This window comes from Chiloscyllium punctatum, chromosome 28 (assembly GCF_047496795.1).
Source record: "Chiloscyllium punctatum isolate Juve2018m chromosome 28, sChiPun1.3, whole genome shotgun sequence".
Taxonomy (NCBI): domain Eukaryota; kingdom Metazoa; phylum Chordata; class Chondrichthyes; order Orectolobiformes; family Hemiscylliidae; genus Chiloscyllium; species Chiloscyllium punctatum.
The window spans coordinates 12,818,154-12,845,616 of NC_092766.1; the positions used below are offsets into that span (position 1 = coordinate 12,818,154).

Here is a 27,463-nt window from a genome sequence, read left to right on the forward strand (position 1 = left end):
GGCGTCATGAAGCAATCATAAGGTAGGCAGAACAGTGGGGAACATCGCACAGTACCGGTACTGCCAACGTCGTTTGCTGTAAGAGAAATCAAAAATGTCAGGGGGCATTTCATACACTGAAGGAACATTAAAGACATCTCCATCTGTTTGAACCTTCACTGATATTTCATCATTTTTATTTTGAGTGTTTTATCAATTTTGGTTTGGAGCAGTGAACTGTGAGTGAAGACAACTTTTGGATTGCTGGTAACAACTTGTGTTGAAAGGAAAACAGACCAATCAAGCTTTCGTTTATTTGTGAGGCCAGGGCTGGAAGCTAATTGCAGTTTGGTTCCTGATCATTAGGTTCTGCACTTGCTTCGTCACCAGGGAAGAGCATTGTGCTTAAACAGAGAGCAGAAGTTGGCCATTAATGGGTTCAATACCTGGGAGAAAAAAAAGACCATTAATGAGGCCAATACCTGGTCACTGATTCCAGCATGTCTGGAAAAGACATTCTGCTCAAGCAGTTGGTAGCTGTTGAATAGTAACAGGGACCTTGTAGAGGAGTTGGTCAGTTTTTCAGGAAGTGGTCAGAGTTTGAATTGGGTTTTAGACAGTCTCTTCTGTGAACAAAAGGAATCTTTGCTGTTGATGATACAGCGTGATGACTTGTAGGTTCTCTGTTTAACCTCCTTTATCAGATTTAGGAAGTTCAGAGAATAGAAAACAAAATTACAGACATTACTGCCTTTATCTGAGTGAACCATAAAAGCAACACTGATGGAAGCCCTCATAAAGTCAACCAAGAAACTATCATCATCTGCCTGTGGAATAATGCACAATGAAAACCATTTAGGTAATGTGGCCAGATTTGTTTTTATTATTGTTTAGCCCTTAACTGTATTCATTCTTTATTCCACAAATAGCACTGAATACACAAGGTTTCCAGCATAGATTAATTATTTCATGCTCAATCTTGCTTGACGAAAGTTGGCATATTGTGAATAAATTCTTTTATTTAAGATACAAACTGGAGTCAAGAATTGATTATTCACCAAGTCTGAGATTGGTATTCAAAAAAGATCTGATTAGGACGGATTGGGGTCAATTTTGAGGGTCTTTGAAGGTTTTAATTTTATTGTATTGTGAATATGCAGATACAAAGGCTAATTTGGTTCTGCCTCCATACCGTGGCACATCATAACAATAAGGTACAAAGAGCAGAGACAGCAGATTCAGGTCACATCATAATGGAGCCCACAGTTGAATAGCTTGCCCATGTCCAGTGTGAGAGTATTGTATAGTGATGGGTGGGAAGAAAAGAAAGATTGTGCGCATTTGGAAGGATAGAGGGGAGATGAATGTGTACAGTTGAGTCAAAAGAATTGCAACGAGGGGGAGGGAATATTACATACTTGCTATTACTGTCATGGTAACGTACAGCGCCCACCAGATAAAAACCCTTTGGGACGAGCCAGCTGAAGTACTCTTTGGACTCATTCACATAATCAGTCCATGCACAGTTGGCATAGCACACTGTGTACTTGCCGCAGCAGTAGAACTTCCACCTGGGGGTGAACACAAACCAACAGCACATCATTGAGTGTCATCTATCAGGCTCCTACTACACCCCTGAGGCATCTTAAGTGCACATGAGTTAGTACCAGAAGCTGCCGACAATGTTTCGGGAATCTAAGGAGGGAACCTGTCCCAATATACTTTGAGTTTTAAAGTAACTTTGATAGATGGATAAAGGGGTTAAAAATATATCAAATTTTAGAGAAAGGTTAAATATAGTTGGTGAGTTTGCTAGACAGCATTTAAAATAGCACAGCATGTGATGAAACAGGAAACTGACAAGAATATCAAAAATGTGCATTTTGTTAACTGAGATAAAGTGTTAGTGTTACTTCCAGTGGTAGATGAACATTTAAAAGTCTGGTTTAGTGGGGCTTATTCAATTAAAAAGAAATTAAGTGAGGTGAATTCTTTGGTAAGAACATCTGATATAAAGAAATCTCACCAAGCATGTCATGTGAATATGCTGAAAAGGTATTTGGATAGGGGAGGAAAGCAAAAGGAGAATGTGTGACTGGTACAGTACAGAGTGAAGAACCAAGTTCTAATGATTCTCAATTGTACATTCCTCAATTTAAATTGGACAATGAGGAAGTTCTCATAATTGGGGTAAGTTATTGAATTAATATCCAGAGGAAGCTTGAAAAGACCTGAAAGAGTTATTAGCATCACATGAGCAGGTATGTGAAAATAAACTGGGAACTACTAATCTAATTACACATGGTGTAGGTATAGGAAATGCTGTTCCAATTAAGCAACATCCGTTTTGACATAGCAACCTAAATTTGGCACAGGTTCAAAAAGATATTGAATGCATGCTCAAAGACAACATAATCAAAGTGAGTTGTAGTGACTGTAGCTCACCCATATTAATAGTGCCAAAACCAGGTGGTACCATTGAATATGTGCGGACTATTGCAAAGTCAGTGTAGTTACAAAATCTGATTCATATTCTATTCCAGGTTCAAAAGACGATATTGAGAAGGTGCGATAAGCAACTTACATTTCAAAGTTGGACTTACTTATAGGATGCTCACAAGTACCTTTATTCGAAAGAGTGAGGACAATTTCAGCTTTTGTGACTGTGCCAATTTAAAGTCATCTCATTTGGTATGCAAGCTGTGCCAGCCACATTTCAAAGACAAGGAGAAAGTGAGGACTGCAGATGCTGGAGATCAGAGCTGAAAATGTGTTGCTGGAAAAGCACAGCAGGTCAGGCAGCATCCAAGGAGCAGGAGAATCGACGTTTCGGGCGTGAAGAAGGGCTTATGCCCGAAACGTCGATTCTCCTGTTCCTTGGATGCTGCCTGACCTGCTGCGCTTTTCCAGCAACACATTTACAGCCCACATTTCAAAGACAAGCCAAGAACATCTGCTCTTGATTTTCCAATTGTGTGGTGTACATCGACGACACGGTGATTTTGAGTCAGACATGGAAGGAACATCTGCAGCATCTGTTGGAATTGTTTGATTGATTTTGGGCGACAGGCTTGGTGATAAACCTGGTTAAGAGTGAATTGACATTCCTAGGCCATGACATTTGACATTGGCAGATTATTGGGGAGTTTCCCATACCATCAAAAAAAAACAGGCAGTACTCCGATTCCTGGAATAGAGTGATTTTTCATCAGAAGTTCATACCAAATTTTAGCAGTGTGGTTGCTCCACTGACGGACTTATTGAAAAAGTGTAGAAAGTTTCAGAAAGGGACATTTAAACGAATCTTGGATAGGCACATGGATGATAGTGAAATAAAGGGTAGGTACGTTAGTTTGATCTTCGAGTAGGATAAAAGGTTGGCACAACATTGAGGATCGAAGCGTGAGGACTGTGCTGTACTGTTCTATGTTCTACGTTCAGTGGACTGGGGACTGTCAGAAGACATTTGACAGCCTGAAAGCTGTGTTAATCAAATTACACAGAGCCATAGGGGGCATAGCTTTAAATTAAGGGGGGGGTAGATATAGGACTGATGTTAGGGGTAGGTTCTTCACTCAGCGAGTCGTAAGTTCATGGAATGCCCTGCCAGTAGCAGTGGTGGACTCTCCCTCTTTATGGGTATTTAAGCGGGCATTGGATAGGTATATGGAGGATAGTGGGTTAGTGTAGGTTAGGTGGGCTTTGATCGGCGCAACATCGAGGGCCGAAGGGCCTGTACTGCGCTGTATTCTTCTATGTTCTATGTTCTATTCAAGGCTATTGATGCGAGTGATGTGGGTGTTTTTAAGTGCGAGCAGCAGCGGAGGTAGGAAGAACTCGGAAGACTGCAGATAAGGTAAGGCAGTTTTTATTAAAATTACTTACCGGTAGCGGGCAGCGGTGTTTTTTCTCTTTCACAGAAGGAGCGGGAGCAGCGGAGGAAGTGACAGGGACCAGAGGGGTAGCCGGGAAGGTAAGCAGTGAGTATAAATACTCACCCTTCGACGCCAACGGCCATTTTAAGTGCAAACAGCAGCGGAGAAGGAGTGGGAGAAGCGGAGGATATTATGAGGACCAGAGGGGCAGCCGGGAAGGAAAGCAGTGACCACATATATCAGCAAGTGTTGGTTGCTGGAAGAGCTCCGGCTCAGAGTTGATGATCTGGAATCTGAGCTCCAAACACTGCGGCACATCCGGAAGGGGGAGAGTTACCTGGACGCTTTGTTTCAGGAGGCAGTCACACCTGGGAGATTAAGTAATTCACATTCAGTTAGTGATCAGGGACATCAGAGTGTGACTGTAAGTGAGGCAGGTACGGGGAATCTGAGTTCGGGAGTGCAGGAGCCTCAGCCCTTGACCTTGTCCAACAGGTATGAGAGTCTTGCTCCCTATACTGATGAGGAAAAGGGCTTTGGACAGGATGAAGCCAGCTGACCACGGCACCATGGTGCAGAAGGCCATTCAAGAGAGGGGGGAGCAAAAAGACAAGTAGTTGTTATAGGGGATTTTATAATTAGGGGGACAGATAGTATCCTATGCAAGCCGGATCGGGAGTCTCGCATGGTGTGTTGCCTGCCCGGTGCCAGGGTGCGGGACATCTCCGACCGGCTTGAAAGGATATTGGAGTGGGAGGGGGAGGATCCAGTTGTTGTGATCCACGTTGGGACTAACAACATAGGCAAAGCTAGGGTGGAGGACCTGTTAGGGGATTATCAAACACTAGGAAGGAAATTGAAGCACAGGTCCTCAAGGGTCATAATCTCTGGATTACTGCCCGAGCCACGTGCCAATTGGCTTAGGGATAAGAAAATTAGGGAAGTAAACACGTGGCTAAGGGATTGGTGTGGGAAAGAGGGATTCCAGTTCATGGGGCATTGGCATCAGTTTTGGAACCAGGGTGGGATCTGTACCATTGGGGTGGTCTCCACCTGAACCGATCTGGTACCAATGTTCTAGCGAAGAGGATAAATAGGGTGGTCAGTCGGACTTTAAACTTCTGAGTTGGGGAGGGGAAGGGAAAGTGAAAGCGACAGGGAGTATGGAGTTAAATGGAAAGATAAGCAGGAGGATAGCATGTATGCAGATGGATTTAACCGTGAGGCAGATTAGGAATGCAACAAAAAGGAAGGATAACTTAGGACATCTTATGACTTCCAATATCTCTAATGATAAGAATGTTAGCATTAAAGCACTTTACCTGAATGCTCGTAGCATTCGTAACAAAGTAGATGAACTAATGGCACAGATCATCGTGAATGATTATGATGTGGTAGGCATCACAGAGACGTGGTTGCAGGGGGTTCAGGACAGGCAGTTAAACATCCAAGGATTTACAACTTATCGAAAAGACAGGGAGGTGGGCAGAGGGGGCGAGGTGGCCTTGTTAGTTAAGAACAAAATTAAATCTATGGCACTGAATGACATAGGGTCGGATGATGTGGAGTCTGTGTGGGTGGCATTGAGTAATCACAAAGGCAAAAAACCATAATGGGAGTTATGTACAGACCTCCTAACAATGGTCAAGACCAGGGGCACAACATGTACCGGGAAATAGAGAAGGCATGTCAGAAAGGCAAGGTCACGGTGATCATGGGGGACTTCAATATGCAGGTGGACTGGGTAAATAATGTTGCCAGTGGATCCAAAGAAAGGGAATTCATGGAATGCTTACAGGATGGCATTTTGGAACAGCTTGTCATGGAGCCCACAAGGGAGCAGGCTATTTTGGACCTAGTGCTTATGTAATGAATCAGACTTTATAAAAGATCTTAAAGTAAGGGAACACTTAGGAAGCAGCGATCATATTATGGTAGAGTTCAGTCTGCAGTTTGAAAGAGAGAGGGCAAAATCGGATGTAATGGTGTTACAGTTAAACAAAGGTAATTATAAGGGCATGAGAGAGGAACTGATGAAAATCGACTGGAAGCAGAGCCTAGCAGGGAAGACAACAGAGCAAAAATGGCAGGAGTTTGTGGGTATAACTGAGGACACAGTACAGAGGTTCATCCCCAAGAAAAGAAAGATTATCTGGAGAGGGATTAGACAGCCATGGCTGACAAAGGAAGTCTGGAAATGTATCAAAGAAAAAGAGAGATCCTATAAAGTGGCCAAGAGCACTGGGAAATCAGAAGATTGGTAAGGCTACAAAAACAATCAGAGGATATCAAAGAGAGAAGTAAGGAAGGAGAGGATCAAATATGAAGGTAGGCTAGCCAGTAATATTAGAAATGATAGTAAAAGTTTCTTTCAATACGTAAGAAACAAGCGACAGGCAAAAGTAGACATTGGGCCACTTCAAACTGATGATGGAAGGCTAGTGATGGGAGATAAGGAAATAGCTGGAGAACTTAATAAGTATTTTGCATCAGTCTTCACAGTGGAAGACATGAATAATATCCCAACAATTAAAGGGAGTCAGGGGGCTGAGTTGAGTATGGTTGCCATTACAAAAGAGATAGTGCTAGAAAAGCTGAAAGGTCTTAAAATTGACAAATCTCCTGGCCCCGATGGGCTACATCCTAGAGTTCTGAGGGAGGTGGCTGAGGAAATAGTGGAGGCATTGGTTGAGATCTTTCAAACGTCACTGGCGTCAGGGAAAGTCCTGGATGATTGGAAGATCACTGTTGTAACCCCCCTTGTCCAAGAAAGGATCAAGACAAAAGATGGAAAATTATAGGCCAATTAGCCTAACCTCAGTTGTTGGTAAAATTCTAGAATCCATCGTTAAGGATGAGGTTTCTAAATTCTTGGAAGAGCAGGGTCAGATTAGAACAAGTCAACATGGATTTAGTAAGGGGAGGTGCCTGACAAACCTGTTAGAATTCTTTGAAGAGGTGACAAGTAGGTTAGACCAGGGAAACCCAGTGGATCTGGTTTATCTAGACTTCCAAAAGGCCTTTGATAAGGTGCCACACGGGAGGCTGCTGAGTAAGGTGAGGGCCCATGGTGTTCAAGGTGAGCTACTGGCATGGATTGAGGATTGGCTGTCTGACAGAAGGCAGAGAGTTGGGATAAGAGGTTCTTTTTCGGAATGGCAGCCGGTGACAAGCGGTGTCCCACAGTGTTCAGTGTTGGGGCCGCAGCTGTTCACGTTATATATTAATGATCTGGATGAAGGGACTGGGGGCATTCTAGCAAAGTTTGCCGACGATACAAAGATACAAAGATAGTACTGAGGAAGTGGGGAGGCTGCAGAAGGATCTAGACAGTTTGGGAGAGTGGTCCAGGAAATGGCTGATGAAGTTCAATGTGAGCAAATGCGAGGTCTTGCACTTTGGAAAAAAGAATACAAGCATGGACTACTTTCTAAACAGTGAGAAAATTCATAAAGCCAAAGTACAGAGGGATCTGGGAGTGCTAGTCAAGGATTCTCTAAAGGTAAACATACAGGTTGAATCCATGATTAAGAAAGCGAATGCAATGTTGTCACTTATCTCAAGCGGGTTGAAATATAAAAGCAGCGATGTGCTACTGAGACTTTATAAAGCTCTGGTTAGGCCCCATTTGGAGTACTGCATCCAGTTTTGGGCCCCACGCCTCAGGAAGGACATACTGGACTGGAGCGTGTCCAATGGAGATTCACACGGATGATCCCTGGAATGGTAGGTCTAACATATGAGGAACGGCTGAGGATCCTGGGATTGTACTCATTGGAGTTTAGAAGGTTAAGGGCGCACGGTATTGGGGGCAAAGTACTAGATTGGATAGAGAATTGGTTGGCTAATAGGAAACAAAGGGTAGTGATTAACGGCTCCATTTCGAAATGGCAGGCAGTGACCAGTGGGGTACCGCAGGGATCCATGCTGGGACCGCAGCTTTTTACAATATATGTAAATGATATAGAAGATGGTATCAGCAATAACATTAGCAAATTTGCTGATGATACAAAGCTGGGTGGTAGGGTGAAATGTGATGATGATGTTAGGAGATTACAGGGTGACCTGGACAAGTTGGGTGAGTGGGCAGATGCATGGCAGATGCAGTTTAATGTGGATAAATGTATGGTTATCCACTTTGGTGGCAAGAACAGGAAGGCAGATTACTACCTCAATGGTATCAAATTAGGTAAAGGGGCTGTTCAGAGAGATCTGGGTGTTCTTGTCCACCAGTCAATGAAGGCAAGCATGCAGGTACAGCAGGTCGTGAAGAAGGCTAATAGTATGCTGGCCTTCATAACAAGAGGGATTGAGTATAGAAGCAAAGAGGTGCTTCTGCAGCTGTACAGGGCCCTGCCTGGTGAGACCACACCTGGAGTACTGTGTACAGTTCTGGTCTCCAAATTTGAGGAAAGACATTCTGGCTATTGAGGGAGTGCAGCATAGGTTCACGAGGTCAATTCCTGGAATGGCAGGATTGCCTTACACGGAAAGACTGAAGCGACTGGGCTTGTATACCCTTGAGTTTAGAAGACTGAGAGGGGATCTGATTGAAACGTATAGGATTATGAAAGGATTGGACACTCTGGCAGGAGGGAACATATTTCCGCTGATGGGGGAGTGCCAAACCAGAGGACACAACTTAAAAATACGGGGTAGACCATTTAGGACAGAGATGAGGAGAAACTACTTCACCCAGAGAGTGGTGGCTGTGTGGAATGCTCTGCCCCAGAGGGCAGTGGAGGCCCAGTCTCTGGATTCATTTAAGAAAGAATTGGATAGAGCTCTTAAAGATAGTGGAGTCAAGGGTTATGGAGATAAGGCTGGAACAGGATACTGATTGGGAATGATCAGCCATGATCATATTGAATGGCGGTGCAGGCTCGAAGGGCTGAATGGCCTACTCCTGCATCTATTGTCTATTGTCTATTGTCTATTGTCTATCTAATAGAAACTTACAAGATAATACATGGCTTGGAAAGAGTGGACGCTAAGAAATTGTTTCCATTAGGCGGGGAGACTAGGACCAGTGGGCACAGCCTTAAAATTAGAGGGGGTCAATTCAGAACAGAAATGCGGAGACATTTCTTCAGCCAGAGAGTGGTGGGCCTGTGGAATTCATTGCTGCGGAGTGCAGTGGAGGCCGGGATGCAAAATGTCTTCAAGGCAGAGATTGATAAATTCTTGATGTCACAAGGAATTAATGGCTACGGGGAGAATACGGGTAAGTGGAGTTGAAATGCCCATCAGCCATGATTAAATGGCGGAGTGGACTCGATGGGCCAAATGGCCTTACTTCCACTCCTATGTCTTATGGTCTTATGGTCTTATGGATGTCAGTGCTGTACTCCTGTAAGAAGACAATAAGAAGATACAAAGACCTATTAAGTATATTTTTTTTCCCAGAAAATTGAATAATCCTCAACAGAAATATTTGATAATTGAGAAAATGTTGAGCTTGATGTTGGAGTTGCAACATTTCAACATTTATATTGCCAGGAATGGTCTGAGACAATTGTATGACCCCTTAAAGTGTTTGGGCAAAATTTAAGGACAAACATTCCTGACGTTGTAGATTGAGCCCATTATTTCAGCCATCCAATTTGAAAAGGATACATGTGGCAGGACAAAAGAACATAACTGCCAAGACACCGTCACGGCTTTGATGAAGGAAGACAGAGGCATTCAGTAGCGGGAGAAGAACAGACTGAAATGGCCTGTAGTGCTAACTGTTCTCATGCTTAGAGTCAATGTATTGCATAATAATAACACAAGAATAAAGGTTTTTTTTTAATTAAGCTATTTTTGCATATTGATGGCTCATTTTTAAGGGGGGGGGAGAGATGTGACAATACTATGGCTTTAAAAGGTTATTTGCCCTGGATTTCTTTTAAAGAAACTCATAAGGCAAAGTTGCCAAGAGCTCTACCAGAGCCACTACAGTAAATAGCTTGTTAGGCTTTGGGTTTTTTTTTCTAAACAATATGAATGGGGGCAGTCAAACTCTCACAGAATCAGGAATTTTAGTTTTAATGTTCAGCAGTTGCTGATGGGGTCTTGAAGAAGTGGACGCCATTGTCTTCCTTCCCTTGGTTACACCCAAAAGCTGTGGGTTGTCTTCCTACTGCTGGAGTTGTGTGTGAGATCATCTGTTTTACTGAGTTTGTCTTTTGCCAAGGTTGTGTTTACGGGATGCTACCATATTGGAACAGATAACTAGTAATAGCTACTGCATCTACTTTTCCAATCGAGTTAAGTTATTCCAATTCCATCATTCATTTGCTGTATTTCAACTGTAGGTGATAAACAAAATGTGGTTTGCTTTAAATCCAGTAGTTTTACCAATCAAATTGCATCTGGAATGCAACACCTTTCATTTACCTTTAGAATAACAAAGAGTTTGAGTTTAGACTATCTTCTGACATTCAAAGTTTGTGAGAAGATTTGTAGCTCGGGTGCTCGTTGTTGTGGTTCTGTTCGCCGAGCTGGGAATTTGTGTTGCAGACGTTTCATCCCCTGTCTAGGTGACATCCTCAGTGCTTGGGAGCCTCCTGTGAAGCGCTTCTGTGAAGTTTCCTCCAGCATTTGTAGTGATTTGTATCTGCCGCTTCCAGTTGTCAGTTCTAGCTGTCCGCTGCAGTGGCCAGTATATCGGGTCCAGGTCGATGTGCTTATTGATTGAATCTGTGGATGAATGCCATGCCTCTAGGAATCCCCTGGCTGTTCTCCGTTTGGCTTGTCCTATAATAGTAGTGTTGTCCCAGTTGAATTCATGTTGCTTGTCATCTGCGTGTGTGGCTACTAAGGATAGCTGGTCGTGTCGTTTCGTGGCTAGCTGGTGTTCATGGATGCAGATCGTTAGCTGTCTTCCTGTTTGTCCTATGTAGTGTTTTGTGCAGTCCTTGCATGGGATTTTGTACACTGCATTGGTTTTGCTCATGCTGGGTATCGGGTCCTTCGTCCTGGTGAGTTGTTGTCTGAGAGTGGCTGTTGGCTTGTGTGCTGTTATGAGTCCTAGTGGTCGCAGTAGTCTGGCTGTCAGTTTGGAAATACTCTTGATGTATGGTAGTGTGGCTAGTCCTTTGGGTTGCGGCATGTCCTCGTTCCATTGACAACAAGCACTGAGGATGCCACCTAGACAAGGGACGAAACGTCTGCAACACAAATTCCCAGCTCGGCGAACAGAACCACAACAACATCTTCTGACATTTTGAAAGGGTTTGGCCTGGTCAGTAACAGGACAGTGAGATCGAGAGATGGAGTGCAAGACAGAATAAGACTATGAAGTGGGGGAGGGAGTCACTGGGAGAGGGGATAGTGAGAGAGAGAAAGGGAGAGGAAGAGAGAAGGGAGTGAGAGAGAGAGAGTGTGTGTTAGCAAGAGAGACAGTGAGAGAGAGAGAGGGGAAAGGAGAAAGAGAGTGGTTGATACAAAGAGGGAATGAGAGGAGGAGAAGAAGGTGAGAGAAAGAGACAGAGTGAGAGAGACAGGAAATTGTGAGAGACTGGGATGGAGGGATATGACAGAGACAGAGTGAAAGATGCAAGGGTGAGAAAAAAGGTGGATGAGGGAGGGGTACAGAGGCAATGAGGGAGGAAGGAGAAGAGGATGACAGAAAGAGAGACAGGGTGAGGGAGACAGAGTAGAGAGCAAGAGGGACAGTAAGAGAGGAAGAGGAAAGGGTGTGAGAAAGAGGGTCAGGAAAAGAGAGTATGTGTGTGAGAGGCAGGGAGAGAGAGAGATAGAGAAAGATGTGGAGGAGAGAGAATAACAGAGGGAGGGGAGTGAAAAGGAGCAACAGAGAGCATGAGGGGAGAGCTAGAGGGAAGAGAGCAGGATGAGGGAGGTAAGAGTGGGAAAAGAGCGGGAGTGAGCAAGGGGAGGGTCTGACTGAAGGTGAGTGAGAGAGACAGTGCAGAGGGAGGGATGTTGAGAGAGGTTGAAGAGAGAAAGGATGGGGGAGCTTGACTGACAGCGAGGAGGAGAGAGACAGATTGAAGTTTAGTGTCAGAGCTGTTACGGTAGAACAGAGACCGGTGATGCTGTTTGGAAAGGTGTGGGAAACTGCAACTTGTAGAGACCCAGTAACTCCATATAATTTTGCAGCTGCAAGCTCAGCATGGCCCGGTACAAACATACATCAAAGCGCCACCTGGTGGTATGAAAGCCTGGCAAGAAAAAGTGTCAGCACACAAACAATCTATCCAATAATCCAAGGGAAAGAAGAGCATTACTTCCGATCCTTGCGCTTAGGAAGTTGGAGATTTTCCACCCCACAAATCAGTGACTCGGAAGGGCAGGAGAAGTTGATGCCTTCATCGAAATTGTTGACGTAATCGGTCCAACTGCAGTTGATGATCCCTCTGAAGGTGGCCTTACAGGCAAAGTCCCAGACTCGCTCATCAGTCTTGTTGTTGAACTGGCTGGTTGTGGAAGAAAAGTTTGCAACAATTATGATTTGAGATGACAGAGACATGCAAAAGCTGTCTTAGGGGAACACGCAGCATATACTGTCCATGATGCCAAACAGAGGTATCTGGTTTCACCTCACTTCCCAGCTCTGGATATGTAACACTACAGGTTACAGTAAGTGCCTCTCCAAATAGTTGTCTGCGAGCTCAAAACCCAAGTATTGCTGGAAACAGGCACTTTATGAATCTGGCACTTATCAGGACACTACGCAAGAATACTGATTCAAGGGGAAAACTGAGATTGATACTGCTCTAGCATGTTGATTGGGAGTCAAATGAAGTCTGAGTGGTAGAAGACTTGCAGGCATTCATGCAGAGTAACAATTAAATGCCTAGTTTTCTTCAAATTTTAAACCAGATGTGGAGGTATAGAGAAAAACAGCATGGAAACAGACCCTTCGGAGAAACTCATCCATGCTGACCAGATATCCTAACCTAATCTAGTCCCATTTGCTAGTACTTTGTCCATATCCCTCTAAACCCTTCCTATTCATATACTCATCCAGATGCCTCTTAAATGCTGTATTTGTACCAGCCTCCACCACTTCCCCTGGCAGCTCATTCCATACACACACTGTGTGAAAATGCTTCCTCTTGAGTCCCTTTTACATCTTTCCCCTCTCACCCTAAACCTACGTCCCCTAGTTACGGATTCCCCCACCCAGTCAAAAGACCTTGTCTATTTATCCTATCCATACCCCTTCATAATTTTGTAAACCTCTATAAGGTCACCCCTCAGCCTCTGAAACCCCAGGGAAAACAGACTCAGCCTATTCAGCGTCTCCCTATAACTCAGATCCTCCAACTCTGGCAACATCCTTGTAAATTATTTCTGAACTCTTTCAGGTTTCACCACATCCTTCCAATAGGAAGGAGACCAGAATTGCACACAATATTCCAAAAGCAGCCTAAACATGTTGACTCTGATTGATCAGGTCATTGATGAGAAGTCAGTGCCTGTTCTGTTTGGTTGAAACAGGAGCAGTGTGTGAAAATGTGCTTTCTACACACAAATTCATCATATTGCACGTGTGACTAACAATCATAAATTGCTTGTCAAAGTAATTCCTCACAGATTCAGAATTATGCTGCAAATGCTGCCCTGTTGCTGAATCACATCTTACACTAGACACTGTCTTGCAATTTTGCAAGCATGAGCTGTTTGAGAATGGAATTTTTCACAATGGGATGAGCATTCCTGCTTCCACCATCCAGCTGAGCTGTGAGCTCCAGATCCCCACCATCCTCTACATAAAACCATTTTTGTTTTCAATTCCCTTATCAACCTTTCCATCAATGACTTTACATTTGGGCTCACTAGTTATCGATCTTTCCCTTCACAGTGTGATTTTCCATAATGAGAAAAATATCGCCTCCATAGACTCCCAGGACAGGAGCAGCATGGCGTTAGATACAGAGTAAAGCACCCCCACACCTCCCCCCCCCCCCCCCAAACTCGGTCCCTCTTCAAAGGAAAGGGTTGAAATACAGAGTAAAACTTCTGAGGTGAGACCTTGCATGTTCTGTTTGTACATGCAGAGGAGTGTGATTATAACAGCAGCCAGCAGAGGGAAATTAAGGTAAGACCGTGGCTTTTTGTGTCTGTGTCTGCATGTAATATCATAACAGTCTTCAGAAGAGTGAATTAAATGTGGGACCACTTGATTGTCTGTGTCTCTCTGATTATTATTATTACAGCATCCAGCAGAGAGAGACTCTGTGTGTGAGAGAGAGACAGACAGACAGACAGAGGGGGAGGGAGAGAGAGAGAGAGAGAGACATTTTAACAGTCTCCAGGAGAGGGAACTATAAATGAGATTGTGTCATACAGTCACCAACTCAGTCATCCAGCATAGAAACAGACCCTTCGGCCCAACCAGTCCAAACTTTCCCAAACTAAACTAGTCCCATTTGCCTGCCTTTGGCCCGTATCCCTCTAAACCATTCCAATTTATGCAGCTTCTATCACTTCCTCTGGCAGCTCATTTCAGATTGGAACCATCCTCGGCATGGAAACGTTGCTCCTCGTAGCCCTTTCAAATCTTTTTCCTCTCACCTTAAACCTATGCCCTCTGGTTTTGATCTACCCTACCCAATGAAAAAGGCCTTTTCTAATCCACTCATGATTTTATAAACCTCTATAAGATTATCCCCCCAACCTCCTATGCTGCAGTGAAAAAAATCATATATCTTAAACCCGACAGTCTCGATAACATCCTTGTAATCATTTCTGCACAATTTCCAGTTTATTAACACCCCCCCTTATCGCAGAGTGACTAAAACTGTATGCAGTATTTCAAAAGTGGATTCACCAATGTCCTGTACAGCCACAACATGATGTCCCAACTCTTATACTCAATGCATTCACCAATGAAGGCAAGCATGCCAAATGCCTTCTTCACCGCCCTGTCTACCTGTGATGCCACTTACAAGGAACTGTGTACTTGAAACCCTTGGTCTCTCTATTCGACAATCCTCCCCAGAGCCCTACCATTAACTGTGCAAATCCTCCCCGGTTTGTCTTAACAAAATGCAACACCTCGTATTTATCATCTAATTATTATTATAGGAGACAAATAGAAAAGTGAGGTAAAGTGTGTATGTGAATGACATTATAACAGAGTTCAGCCAAGGAAAATAAAAATGTGGGTAGATGCGTGTGAGATAGAGAATGATTATTAGAGAACAAAGCAGAAAGAGGTGCAAATGAGACTCTGGATATGCGTGTGTATGAGACAGTACAACCCTCTCCAACAGAGGGGTTAGATACAGAGTAAAGCTCCCTCTACACTGTCCCCCATCAAATGCTCCCAGGGACAGGGACAGCACGGGGTTAGATACAGAATAAAGCTCCCTCTACACTGTCCCCCATCAAATACTTTTGTGTGTATTTGCACAAAAACAGAAATTGCTGGAAAATCTCAGAAGGTCTGGCGGCATCTGTGAAGAAAAATCAGAGGTGACGTTTCTGTTCGGGTGACCCTTCCTCAGATCTCTGTTTGCCTGCATGTGTGTCTTTGTCAAACAAGTAGTGTGTGCGCAAATGATCTTTCTGACTGCAAAGAACATGGCCCTGTGGGTAAACATGAGTAGCTTTCAACACATACAGATGCCCGACTGACAATCCTAAATTGGTTGCCAGTTGTAATTCCGCACAAATTCTAAATACCCAGCAAATGCTGCTCTATTGCTGAATTGCATCACACATTAGACAATTCGTTGCAAGTGTTTCATGTGCGAGCTGTTTGGGAATGGTACTTTTGATGACGGGGTGAGCCTCCTGCCTCCATCCTGTTATGAGCTCCAGGTGCCCAGTTCCTCTGGGTAAAAACTTAACCTCTCAACTCGTTGATCAATCCATCCACCAATTACTTTGAATCTGTTCTTCGTTTTTATTGACATCTGTGTTAACAAAGTGATTATCTGTAATGAGAAAATGACCTCCACACACTCCCAGGGCAGCCACAGCAAGGGGTTAGATACTGAGTAATGCTCCCTGTAAACTATCCTCCCATCAAACACTCCCTGACAAGGACAACATGGGCTTAAATACAGAGTAAAACTCTCTTTACACCAACTGCCCTTCCCCCTCAATTAAACACTCCCAGATCAGGGACAGCATGGGGCTAGATACAGAGGAAAGCTCCCTCCCCACTGTCCCCCATCAATTACTCCCAGGACAGGGACAGCACGGGGTTAGATACAGAGTAAAGCTCCCTCTACACTGTCCCCCATCAAACACTCCCAGGGACAGGGACAGCAAGGAGTTAGATACAGAGTAAAGCTCCCTCTCCACTGTCCCCATCAAATACTCCCAGGGACAGGGACAGCATGGGGTTAGATACAGAATAAAGCTCCCTCTACACTGTCCCCCATCAAATACTCCCAGGGACAGGGACAGCACGGGGTTAGATACAGAGTAAAGCTCCCTCTACACTGTACCCCATCAAACACTCCCAGGACAGGGACAGCACGGGGTTAGATGTAGAGTAAAGCACCCTCTTCATGTCCCCATCAAACACTATTGCCAGACTATTAATCCAGACTCTCAGGTAATGATCTGGGGACATTTTTTTCTAGTCATGCCATGGCAGGTGTTAGAAACTGAATTCAATAATAATCCGAATTAAAAGTCTGATGGTTGCAAAAACCTGGGTTCATTAATAGAACATAGAACATAGAACAATACAGCACAGAACAGGCCCTTCGGCCCACGATGTTGTGCCGAACTTCTATCCTAGATTAAGCACCCATCCATGTACCTATCCAAATGCCGCTTAAAGGTCACCAATGATTCTGACGCCAATGATTCTGATTAATGTCCTTTAGGAATGGAAACTGCCACCCTTACCTACATATGACTCCAGACCCACAGCAATTTGGTTGACTCTTAACTCTGCACAATTCGGGATGGGCAATAAATGCAAGCTGAGCCAGCGATGTCCATACCACGTGAATGAATAAAAACAGTGCTTGTCTGTGTGACTGCTGTAATAATCAACCTTTCACTTTCATACACACACATGCACAATCTCACCCGCTGTTGGAGGATGTCATCGTGAACGATTATTACAGCGGAGGTAGATGAACATGAGAGAAGGGGTTTTTTTGTGGTGCAATGGTAGTATCCCTTCCTCTGAGACAGCAGGCCTGTGTTCATGCCCCATCTGCTCCAGTAGCAATATCCCTGAGCAGTTGGATTTGAAAATATCTGGATGAAGGTTTGACGAGATTAAAAAGCAATCAGCAGATGCAGCTGAAGGTGAGTCTCTGCCTGGGTGTTGCTCTTTTTGTGAAACAGGCAAGGTGTGAATTTTCTTTCTGTTTGCAATGAGTGGGATCCTGAGCACACGAGCCAAATGCTTGAAAATGGAATCAGAATAGATGGAACAAAAATAGGAATCGGTGAAAAAGCTCAACAGGCCTAGCAGCACCTGTAGAGAGAAATCAGAGTTATTATTTCGAGTCAAATGTCACCTCCTCAGAACTCAACCCGAAAAGTTAATTCTGATTTCTCCCTGCCAGAACTGCTGAGCTTTTCCAGCAATTTCTGTTTTTGTTTCTGACTTACAGCATTAATAGACCTTTCAGATTTTGTTCAGAATACATGGATGTTTGAAGACTGGGTCAGACACGTTGGGCCGAAGGGCCTCATTCGCTCCGGTAAAAATGTGATAAGGCCTCTTGTGGTGCAGTGCACTATCCCTTCCTCTGGACCAGGAGACCCGGATTCAACTCACATACGGTTCAGTGGCGTTTAACAATATCAATGAGCAGGTCAATTCTACAAAGAAAAATATCCTTAAGATACAACTGGTGAGACCACACCTGAAGTACTAGTGTGCAGATGTGGCCTCCAAATTGGAGGAAAGACATTCTGGCTATTGAGGGAGTGCAGCGTAGGTTCACGAGGTCAATTCCTGGAATGGCGGGATTACCTTACACTGAAAGACTGAAGCGACTGGGCTTGTATACCCTTGAGTTTAGAAAACTGAGAGGGGATCTGATTGAGACACATAAGATTATGAAAGGATTGGACACTCCGCTGATGGGTGAGTGCCGAACCAGAGGACACAGCTTAAAAATATGGGGTAGACCATTTGGGACAGAGATGAGGAGAAACTTCTTCACCCAGAGAGTGGTGGCTGTGTGGAATGCTCTGCCCCAGAGGGCAGTGGAGGCCCAGTCTCTGGATTCATTTAAGAAAGAGTTGGATAGAGCTCTCAAAAATAGTGGAATCAAGGGTTATGGAGATAAGGCAGGAAGAGGATACTGATTAGGAATGATCAGCCATGATCATATTGAATGGCGGTGCAGGCTAGAAGGGCTGAATGGCCTACTCCTGCACCTATTGTCTAACTTTGAGTAACCCAAGATGGAGGATAGGGAAAAGCTGTGGCTGTAAGAGCTGTGAGGTTTTGGAGGCGATTTGCTCAAATTTCAGGACCTGCAATTACTGTCTTATAAACTGTCGCATTGTTTTGGAACTTTGGGGGAATAAAAGATCAAACCAACCGCGCTTTAAACAGGAGGAAAACAGACAAAGGCAGTGACCACATGGTCAGAGAAAGAAACCTATACTGCTAACTGACACAGCAGTGAATCAGCACAGTTACTGCCTTTGCTGTTTGAGTTCAAGTATCTCTGGACATCGGAGTGAGTCTAGGAAAAATTAACAAACAGCAAAATTCACAGCTGACCTTGGAGGAACATGCATGGGAGAACTGAACAGATATGTGTTCATTTCTTCAGTGTAGCCTTGCTGTAAATCTACAATAATGAGTATATGTTTTATTAAAATCTGTCCCTTGATTAAATTTTAAAAATACCAACCATAAGTACTAAACTGGCCTAGAACACTTGTTTTTCTTAGGAGCAATAAGATGGTGCTATTTTCTGGGTCTGTAGATTTTGAAGGACCAAAGCTAGCCTTTAGTAGAGTGATGTGCTCTTCCTGTCAGATGTGGGAGTTTAGGGACAGTTTCTATGTAACTGATGATTACGTCTACAGGAAGTGTGTTTGGTTCCGAATCCGATCAGATCGCATGGATCAGTTGGAGCAGCAGGTACAGGTAATAAGGAATTTACAGGAGCTAGGGGGTGTGATGGACGGCAGTTAAAGGAAGGGAGAAAAGCCAGGTAGATGGGTTAATGCCAGGAAAGGTTGGAAGGGGTAGGCAGATAGTGCATGTATCCCCAGGAGCTATCCCCATCTCCAGCAGGTATGCTGTTTTGGAAAATGTAGGGGGTGATGGACTCTCAGTATGAACAGCCAAATTTCTGGTACCAAGAATGGCTCTGAAGTAATGAGGGATTTGTTGGGTTCCAAGCGATCGATTATTTCAGGGGACTCTCCAGTCAGAGACATGGACAGATGTTTCTGCGGTTGGCAGTGAAAACTCAGAACGATGTGCTGCCTCCCTGGTGCCAGGATCAAGGACATCATGGAGGGGATGTAAAATGTTCGCAAAAGGGAGAGGGACTAGCAGGAGGTCATTGTACACATGGGAACTAACGACATAGGAAGGGAAAAGGATGAGATTCTGAAGGGAGAATATCGAAAGTTAGGCAGGAAGTTAGAAAGGAGGTACTCAGGTGTAGCAATATCTGGATTACTCCTCGTGCTATGAGCAGTGAGGGTCGGAAGACGAGAGTAGAATGGATTGTGGTTGGGAGTTGGTGCAGAGGAGAAGGGTTCAGATTTTGGATCTGGGGTAGAAGTGACCTGTACAAGGACGATGGGTTGCACCGAATTGGAAGGGAACTAATATACTGGCAGGGGTTCTCAGGAGGATTTAAACTAGTAAGGTGGGGAAAGGGTGGGACCTAGGGAAATAGTGAGGAGAAAGATCAATTTGAGACTGGTACAGTTGGGAAAGGGAATGACTCAGCCAGGGCAGGCAGGAACAAACCAGAAAACAAGGTTGGACTGATAAATTAAACTGCATTTATTTCAATGCAAGAGGCCTAACAGGGAAGATGGATGAAATCATAACCTGTCCCATGGTTAGGAACATGGGACTAGGATAGCATAGCAATTACAGAAACATGGCTTAAGGATGGACAGGACTGGCAGCTTAATGTTCCAGGATACAAATGCTATAAGAAGGATAGAAAGGTGGGGCAAGAGGGGGGGGGGGGGGAGTAGCGGTTTGAAAAGGGATAGTATTACAGCTGTACTTAGGGAGGATATTCCTGGGAATATGTCCAGGAAATTATTTGGATGGAACTGAGAAATAGGAAAGGGAGAAACACCTCATTGGGATTGTATTATAGACCCCCGCCCCACCCCCACCAATAGTCAGTGGGAAAGTGAGAAACACATTCGTAAGGAGATTTCAGTTATCGTTAAGAATAACAGATTAGTTATGGTAGGGGATTTTAATTTTCCAAATATAGCATTAAGGGTTTAGATGGAGATGAATTTGTTAAGTCTGTACAAAAAAAATTTTCTGATTCAGTATATGGATGTACCTACTAGAGAAGCTGAAAAACTTGATCTACCCTTGGGAAATAAGGCAGGGTAGGCGGCTGAGGTGTGAGTAGGGGCACACAATGGGACCAGCAACCATAATTTTAGTAGTTTTAAAATAGTGATGGAAAAGGATAGGCCAGATCTAAAAGTTGAAGTTCCAAATTGGAGGAATGCCACTTTTGACAGTATGAGGCAAGAACTTTCAAAAGTTGATTGGGGGCAGATATTCGCAGGTAAAGGGACAGTTGGAAAATAGGACATCTTCAAAAATGAGATAAGGGGAGTCCAGAGAAACTGTATTCCTGTTAGGGTGAAAGGAAACACTGGTAGGTGTAGAGAATGCTGGATGACGAGAGAAATTGAGGTTTTGGTTAAGAAAAAGAAGGAAGCATGTGTCGGGTATAGACAGCGGAGATCGAGTGAATCCTTAGAAGAGTATAAAGGCAGCAGGAGGATACTTGAGGGAAATCAGGACAGCAGAAAGGGAACATGAGATAACTTTGGCAAATAGAATTAAGGAGCATCCAAGGGAACTTTGTAAATATATTAAGGACTAAGGGATAACTGTGGAGAGAATAGGGCCCCTCAAAGATCAGCAAGGCAGCCAATTTGTGGAATCACAGGAGATGGGGGAGATTCTAAATGAGCATTTTGCATTAGTGTTTATTGTGGAGAAAGACATGGAAGATATAGAATGTAGGGAAATAGATGGTGACATACTGAAAAATGTTCATATTACAGAGGAGGTGGTGCTGGGTGTCTTAAAACACATAAAAAGTAGATAAATCCCCATGATCTGATGAGGCGTACCCTAGAACTCTGTGGGAAGTGAGGGAAGTGATTGCTGGGCCTCTTGCTGAGATATTTGTATCGTCGATAGTCACAGGTGAGATGCCAGAAACCTGGAGGTTGGCTAACGTGGGGCCACGACTCAAGAAAGGCGGTAAGGAAAAGTCAGGGCTGGCAGTGAAAAGTCGGGGAACTATAGACTGGTGCGCCTGACATTGATGGTGGACAAGTTGTTGAAGGAAATCCTGAGAGACAGGATTTACATGCCTTTGGAAAGGCAAGGGCTAATTAGAGATAAGAAACATGGCTTTGTGCATGGGAAATCATGTCTCATGGGCTAGGGCTCGGCTGCTTTGGGAAGTGATAAATGTGATTGCTTCGCCGTTTGCAAAGATCTTTGCATCCTCGCTCTCCACCGGAGTCGTACCTGAGGACTGGAGGGAGGCAAATGTAATCCTCCCTTCAAGAAAGGAAATAGGGAAATCCCCAGCAATTACAGACCAGTCAGTCTCACGTCTGTCGTCTGCAAGGTGTTAGAAAGGGTTCTGAGGGATAGGATTTATGACCATCTGGAAGAGCATGGCTTGATTAAATGCAGTCAGCACGGCTTTGTGAGGGGCAGGTCATGCCTCACAAATCTTATTGAGTTATTTGAGGATGTTACTAGACAAGTTGATGAGGGTCGAGCGGTGGATGTGGTGTATATAGACTTCAGCAAGGCATTTGATAAGGTTCCCCATGGTCGGCTCGTTCAGAAGGTCAGGAGGAATGGGATACAGGGAAGTTTAGCTGTCTGGATACAGAATTGGCTGGTTAACAGAAGACAGCGAGTGGTAGTAGAAGGAAAGTATTCTGCCTGGAGGTCAGTGGTGAGTGGTGTTCCACAGGGCTCTGTACTTGAGCTTCTACTCCTTGTAATTTTTATTAATGACTTGGATGAGGAGATTGAAGGATGGGTCAGCAAGTTTGCAGATGGCACAAAGGTTGGCGGTGTCGTTGACAGTATAGAGGGCTGTTGTAGGCTGCAGCGGGACATTGACAGGATGCAGTGATGGGCTGAGAGGTGGCAGATGGAGTTCAACCTGGATAAATGCAAAGTGATACATTTTGAAGGTCGAAATGCAAAGTGATACATTTTGATGATCTCACAACTCTCTGCGTAAAGAACCTGCCTCTGACATCCCCTCTATACTTTCCGCCAAACAGCTTGAAACTATGACCCCTCATGTTAACAGTTTCTGCCCTGGGAAAAAGTTTTAAAGACAGGATTCTTGGCAGTGTGGAGGCACAGCGGGATCTTGGTGTGCAGGTACATAGATCCCTTAAAGTGGCCACCCAAGTGGACAGGGGTGCTAAGAAAGCAGATGGTGTTTTGGCTTTCATTAACAGGGGGATTGAGTTTAAGAGCCATGAGATCTTGTTGCAGCTCTATAAAACTTTGGTTAGACCACACTTGGAATACTGTGTCCAGTTCTGGGCATCCTATTATAGGAAAGATGTGGATGCTTTGGAGAGGGTACAGAGGAGGTTTACCAGGATGCTGCCTAGAATGAAGGGCTTATCTTATGAAGAGAGGTTGACTGAGCTTGGACTTTTTTCATTGGAAAAAAGAAGGAAGAGAGAGGACCTAATTGAGGTGTACAAGATAATGAGAGGCATAGATAGAGTCGATAGCCAGAGACTTTTTCCCAGGGCAGAAACTGTTAACACGAGGGGTCATAGTTTTCAGCTGTTTGGCGGAAAGTATAGAGGGGATGTCAGAGGCGGGTTCTTTACGCAGAGAGTTGTGAGAGCATGGAATGCGTTGCCAGCAGCAGTTGTGGAAGCGAGGTCATTGGGGATATTTAAGAGACTGCTGGTCATGCATATGGTCACAGAAATTTGAGGGTTCGTACATTAGGTTTACCTTACATGAGGATCGATGGTCTGCACAACATCGTGGGCTGATGGGCCTGTTCTGTGCTGTACTGTTCGATGTTCTATGAACTTGATTGAGTTCTTTGAAGAAGTAATGAAGATGATTAATAAGGGCAGAGTGGTGGATGTGATCTATATGGACTCAGTAAGGCATTCGACAAGGTTCTTCATGGTAGATGGGTTAGCAAGGTTAGATCTCACGGATTTCAGAGAGAATTAGCCATTTGTCCACAAAACTGGCTTGAAGGTGGAAGACAGAGGGTGGTGGTGGAGGGTTGCTTTTCAGACTGGAGGCCTGTGAGCAGTGGTGTGCTGGATCCACTGTTTTTCATCATTTATATAAATGATTTGGATGTGAACATAGGAGGTATAGTTAATAAGTTTGCAGATGACACCAGCATTGGAGGTGTAGTGGACAGTGAAGAGGGTTACCTCAGAGTACAATGGGATCTTGATCAGATGGGCTAATGGGCTGAGGAGTAGCAGATGGAGTTTAACTTCAATAAATGTGACGGGCTGCATTTTGGAAAGGCAAATCAGAGCAGGACTTATCCACTTAATGGTAAGGTCTTATACACTTAATGGTGAGCTGGATAAAGAGACTTTGGAGGGCAGATTCAAAGTTTCTCGAAAGTGGAGTCACAGGTAGATAGGATTGAAGGAGGAGTTTGGTATGCTTTCTTTTATTGGACAGAACATTGCGTATAGGGGTTTGGAAGTCTTGGTGGGGCTGTACAGGACATTGGTTAGGCCACTGTTGGAATATGTGTGCAATTCTGGTCTCCCTCCTATCGGAAGGATGTTGTGAAACTTGAAAGGGTTCAGAAAAAACTTACAAGGATGTTGTCAGAGTTGGAGGATTTGAGCTACAGGGTGAGGCTGAACAGGCTGGGGGTGTTTTCCCTGGAGCATCAGAGGCTGGGGGTGAATTTATAGAGATTTATAAAATCATGAGGGGCATGGATAGGATAAATAGACAAGGTCTTTTCACTGGAATGGGGGAATCCGGAACTAGGGGGCATTGGTTTAGGTTGAGAGGGGGAAAATGTATAAGGAACCTAAGGGGCAACGTTTTTATGCAGATGGTGGTGTGTGTGTGGAATGAGCTGCCAGAGGAAGTTGGTACAAATACAACATTTAACAGACATCTGGATGGGTATATGAAGAGGAAGGGTTTTGAGGGTTATGGACCAAATGCTGGTAAATGGGATTAGGTTAGGTTAGGATAAGAAGATAACAACTAGGAGCAGGAGTAGGCCGTCTGGCCCTTCAAGATCATGGCTGATCAATTCGTGGACTCAGCTCCAACTTACCCACCCTCTCACCGTAACCCTAATTGTTCAAAAGAAAAGTCTATCTCAGCTTCAAAAACGTTTACTGAAGTAGCGTCAACTACTTCACTGGGAAGGGAAGTTCATAGACTTACAACCCTCTGGGTGAAGACGTTCCTCCTCAATTCGGTCCTAAATCTGCTCCCCGAATTTTGAGGCTATGCCCTCTTGTCCTAGTTTCACCTGCCAGTGGAAACATCCTCTGTACTGCTATGTTAAATATTTCATGAAATTTTACTCTATTCTTACATATTCTATGAAAATAAACCATCCAGTATCTATTCCCTTCATCGTTTTGGATGTTTCTATAAGATTCCCCCTTCATTCTTGCAAATTCCAATGAATGTAATCCCAGTCTACTCAGTTTCTCCTCATTAGCCAACCCCCTCAACTCCAGAATCAACCTAAAGAACTTCCTCTGCACCCTTTCCAGTGCCAGTACATCCTTTCTCAAGTAAGCAGACCAAAACTGCATGCAGTACTCCAAGTGTGGCCTCACCACTATCCTATATAGCTGCAACATAATTTCCCTGCTTTTAAATTCAATCCTTTAGCAATGAATAACAACATTCCATTTGCCTTCTTAATTACTTGTTATACCTGCAGACCAACCCTCTGTGATTCATGCACAAGGACACCCAGATCCCTCTGCATAGCAGCATGCTGCAACGTTTTACCACTCAGGTAATAATCCTTTTTACTGTTAGTCCTACCAAAATGGATGACTTCCCATTTATTGACATTGTGTTCTATCTGCCAGACCTTTGCCCACTCACTTAAAGTATCCATGTTCCTCTGCAAAGTTTCACAGTCCTCTGAACTTTGCTTTGCCACTCACTTTAGTGTCACCGGCAAACTTTGACACACTACACGTGATCCCCAACTCCAAATCATCAATATAAATTGTGAGTAACTGGTCTGCATGTCCGAGTTGGACCGAAGTGTCTGTTTCCTTGCTGTACATCTCTATGACTCTAAATGGTGCTATACAAACACACAGGCAAAAATGTGGACTGCAGATACTGGAGATTAGAGTCAAGATTAGAATGGTACTTGAAAAGCACAGCAGGTCAGGCAGCATCCAAGAAGCAGGAAAGTCATCATTTTGGTAGGACTAACGGTAAAAAGGATTATTACCTGAATGGTAAAAAGTTGCTCTGCATCCTGCTATGCAGAGAGACCTGGGTGTCCTTGTGCAGGAATCACAGAGGGTTGGTCTGCAGGTACAAGTAATTAAAAAGGCAAATGGAATTTTGTCCTTCTTTGTTAAAGGGATTGAGTTTAAAAGCAGGGAGGTTATGTTGCAGCTATATAGGGTGTTGATTTTCCTGCTCCTCAGATACTGCCTGACCTGCTGTGCTTTTCCAGCACCACTCTAATCTGTACAAACACACATCTGCTTCATCCCCAATAGAACATCGAAATAATGTGCAAATTGAGCCTCAGTTTCTCAAAGGAATGGGAACACAGGCTTGCAATCCAGGATGGTGGACAGGTGGTAGACACTGAATTCATGAACTACGAAGTAAACTCTATCCCACAGTCTCATCTGACTCCAGAGTTCAGCATTTGTCTCCTGCAGGTTATAATTACCTCACGATTACTGAAATGGATCCCCCACGAGGGCAAACGTAGCTCATTCCATTCATGTCATCCACCAGCCATCGTTTCTCTGGGAAAAAAAAACAAGATCGCCGCGAGAGATTCCAGTTTTGATTGGTCTCCTTATTTCTTACACCAAACCCCGCTTTACTTCATCAACAGGGTGTCTGGTGTACAAGGAACGCCATGGTAATACACGTAAGTCTCATCGCCCCTTCCTTCCACCACACGCCCACCCCCCTGATACTTTTCCTGAAAGTTGGGGACAAACTGTGCTCAAGGAGGCAACATTTTGTTCCTGAGCCAGTTATAAATGGACACACACAGGGACACAGTGTTCCTGTGCTCAGCCCAGAAGGTGAATGCTCATCAGACATTTCGGAACTATTCTGGCCAACTGCCCGGATTCCACCCTCATGCGACCCCAGCAGCTCCAAAGTTCTGCTGCTGCTTCTGCTCCCCCCCCCCCCGCCCCCCTCCACACCCCGGCTCCATCACAGCCTCCCACCCCCAGGCTGCCTCACTCGGTATATGCCGACCTACACTGGGTCCCAATACACCAACACATTTAGACCATTCACTCCCTCAGCCACTTCCTATACTGTAACTGTGTACAGCCCCTACATACCCTCCTCATCTCTATCACTTGCACCCTATCTCGGTCACCTCCTACAGCCCCTACACCTCCTCCCTGTCAACTACTCCAGCATGCTATACTCCCTCCGTCATCTCCTTCAGCCCCTATACACCCTCACTATCTCTGTCACCTCCTACAGCCTGTACACCTCCTCCTCCTTATCTGTCCCCTCCTCCAGCCCTACACCTCTTCCTTATCTCTGTCCCCTCCTCCAGCCCCTACACCCACTCCCTATATGTCACCTCCAACAGCCCCTACACCCCCTATCTGTCACCTTTTCTAGACTCTACATCCCCACCTTAACTCTGTCCCCTCCTCCATTCCCTACACCCCCTCCCTATCTGTCACCTTTTCCAGACCCTACACCCCCACCTTATCTCTGTCCCCTCCTCCAGTCCCTACACCCTCTCCCTATCTGTCACCTCCAACAGCCCCTACACTCCCTCCCTATCTGTCACCTCTTCCAGACCTTACACCCCCTCACTCTCACCTAACGTTCCCCCAACCCCAATACGAAATTTAAATTTCCCAGTCTCCAGAATCTCTGAGCAACATTATCCACCATTTCCTTCTGAAACATAACTTTCTAAACCTACTTCTGGTCTGAGGCTAAGAGGCTTGTACCTGGGCCTTCACTGGGGGCTCTGACCCGAGCCAGGAGAACGCAGAACAAGAGGCAAACCTTTCCAGGTGACATCAGAAAGCCGAGCAGCCAGGAGTCAGGGACGGAGGAGAGTGTGCCTGTGACCCAGCCCCAGTCCCACTCTGAATGAAACACGCAGTCATCTGTGCGAGGAGCTCACGGGTGGGAGCCTGCACCTGGTAAAAGGTGGAACCTTCTCATCCTCTCCCTGCCCTCCCCACCCACAATCGCACGTCAGCCTGCT

At 44.7% G+C, this 27,463-nt stretch overlaps 1 protein-coding gene across 1 annotated transcript; it reads right to left on the reverse strand.

Annotated features, from left to right (window-relative positions):
- On the reverse strand, window positions 1–27,340 carry LOC140453827 (hemagglutinin/amebocyte aggregation factor-like). Its single transcript, XM_072548712.1, has 5 exons — window positions 27,201–27,340; window positions 25,931–26,009; window positions 12,089–12,277; window positions 1,398–1,550; window positions 1–76 (listed from the first exon to the last, which is right to left on the reverse strand). The coding sequence occupies exons 1-5, from the start codon at window positions 27,271–27,273 to the stop codon at window positions 16–18; spliced, it is 555 nt and encodes a 184-aa protein (XP_072404813.1). The 5' UTR covers window positions 27,274–27,340; the 3' UTR covers window positions 1–15.
- Window positions 27,341–27,463: the final 123 nt, after the last annotated feature.

What these genes read in the sequence shown, in the direction of transcription:
- LOC140453827 (XM_072548712.1), bottom strand. Translation starts at nt 27,273, where the DNA reads ATGTCACCTGGAAAGGTTTGCCTCTTGTTCTGCGTTCTCCTGGCTCGG. An exon ending in AGCCCCCAGTGAAGGCCCAG is followed by an intron (nt 26,010 to 27,200) that starts GTACAAGCCTCT and finishes TTTTTTTCCCAG; the next exon opens with AGAAACGATGGCTGGTGGAT. An exon ending in CCTAAGCGCAAGGATCGGAA is followed by an intron (nt 1,551 to 12,088) that starts GTAATGCTCTTC and finishes GTTCACCCCCAG; the next exon opens with GTGGAAGTTCTACTGCTGCG.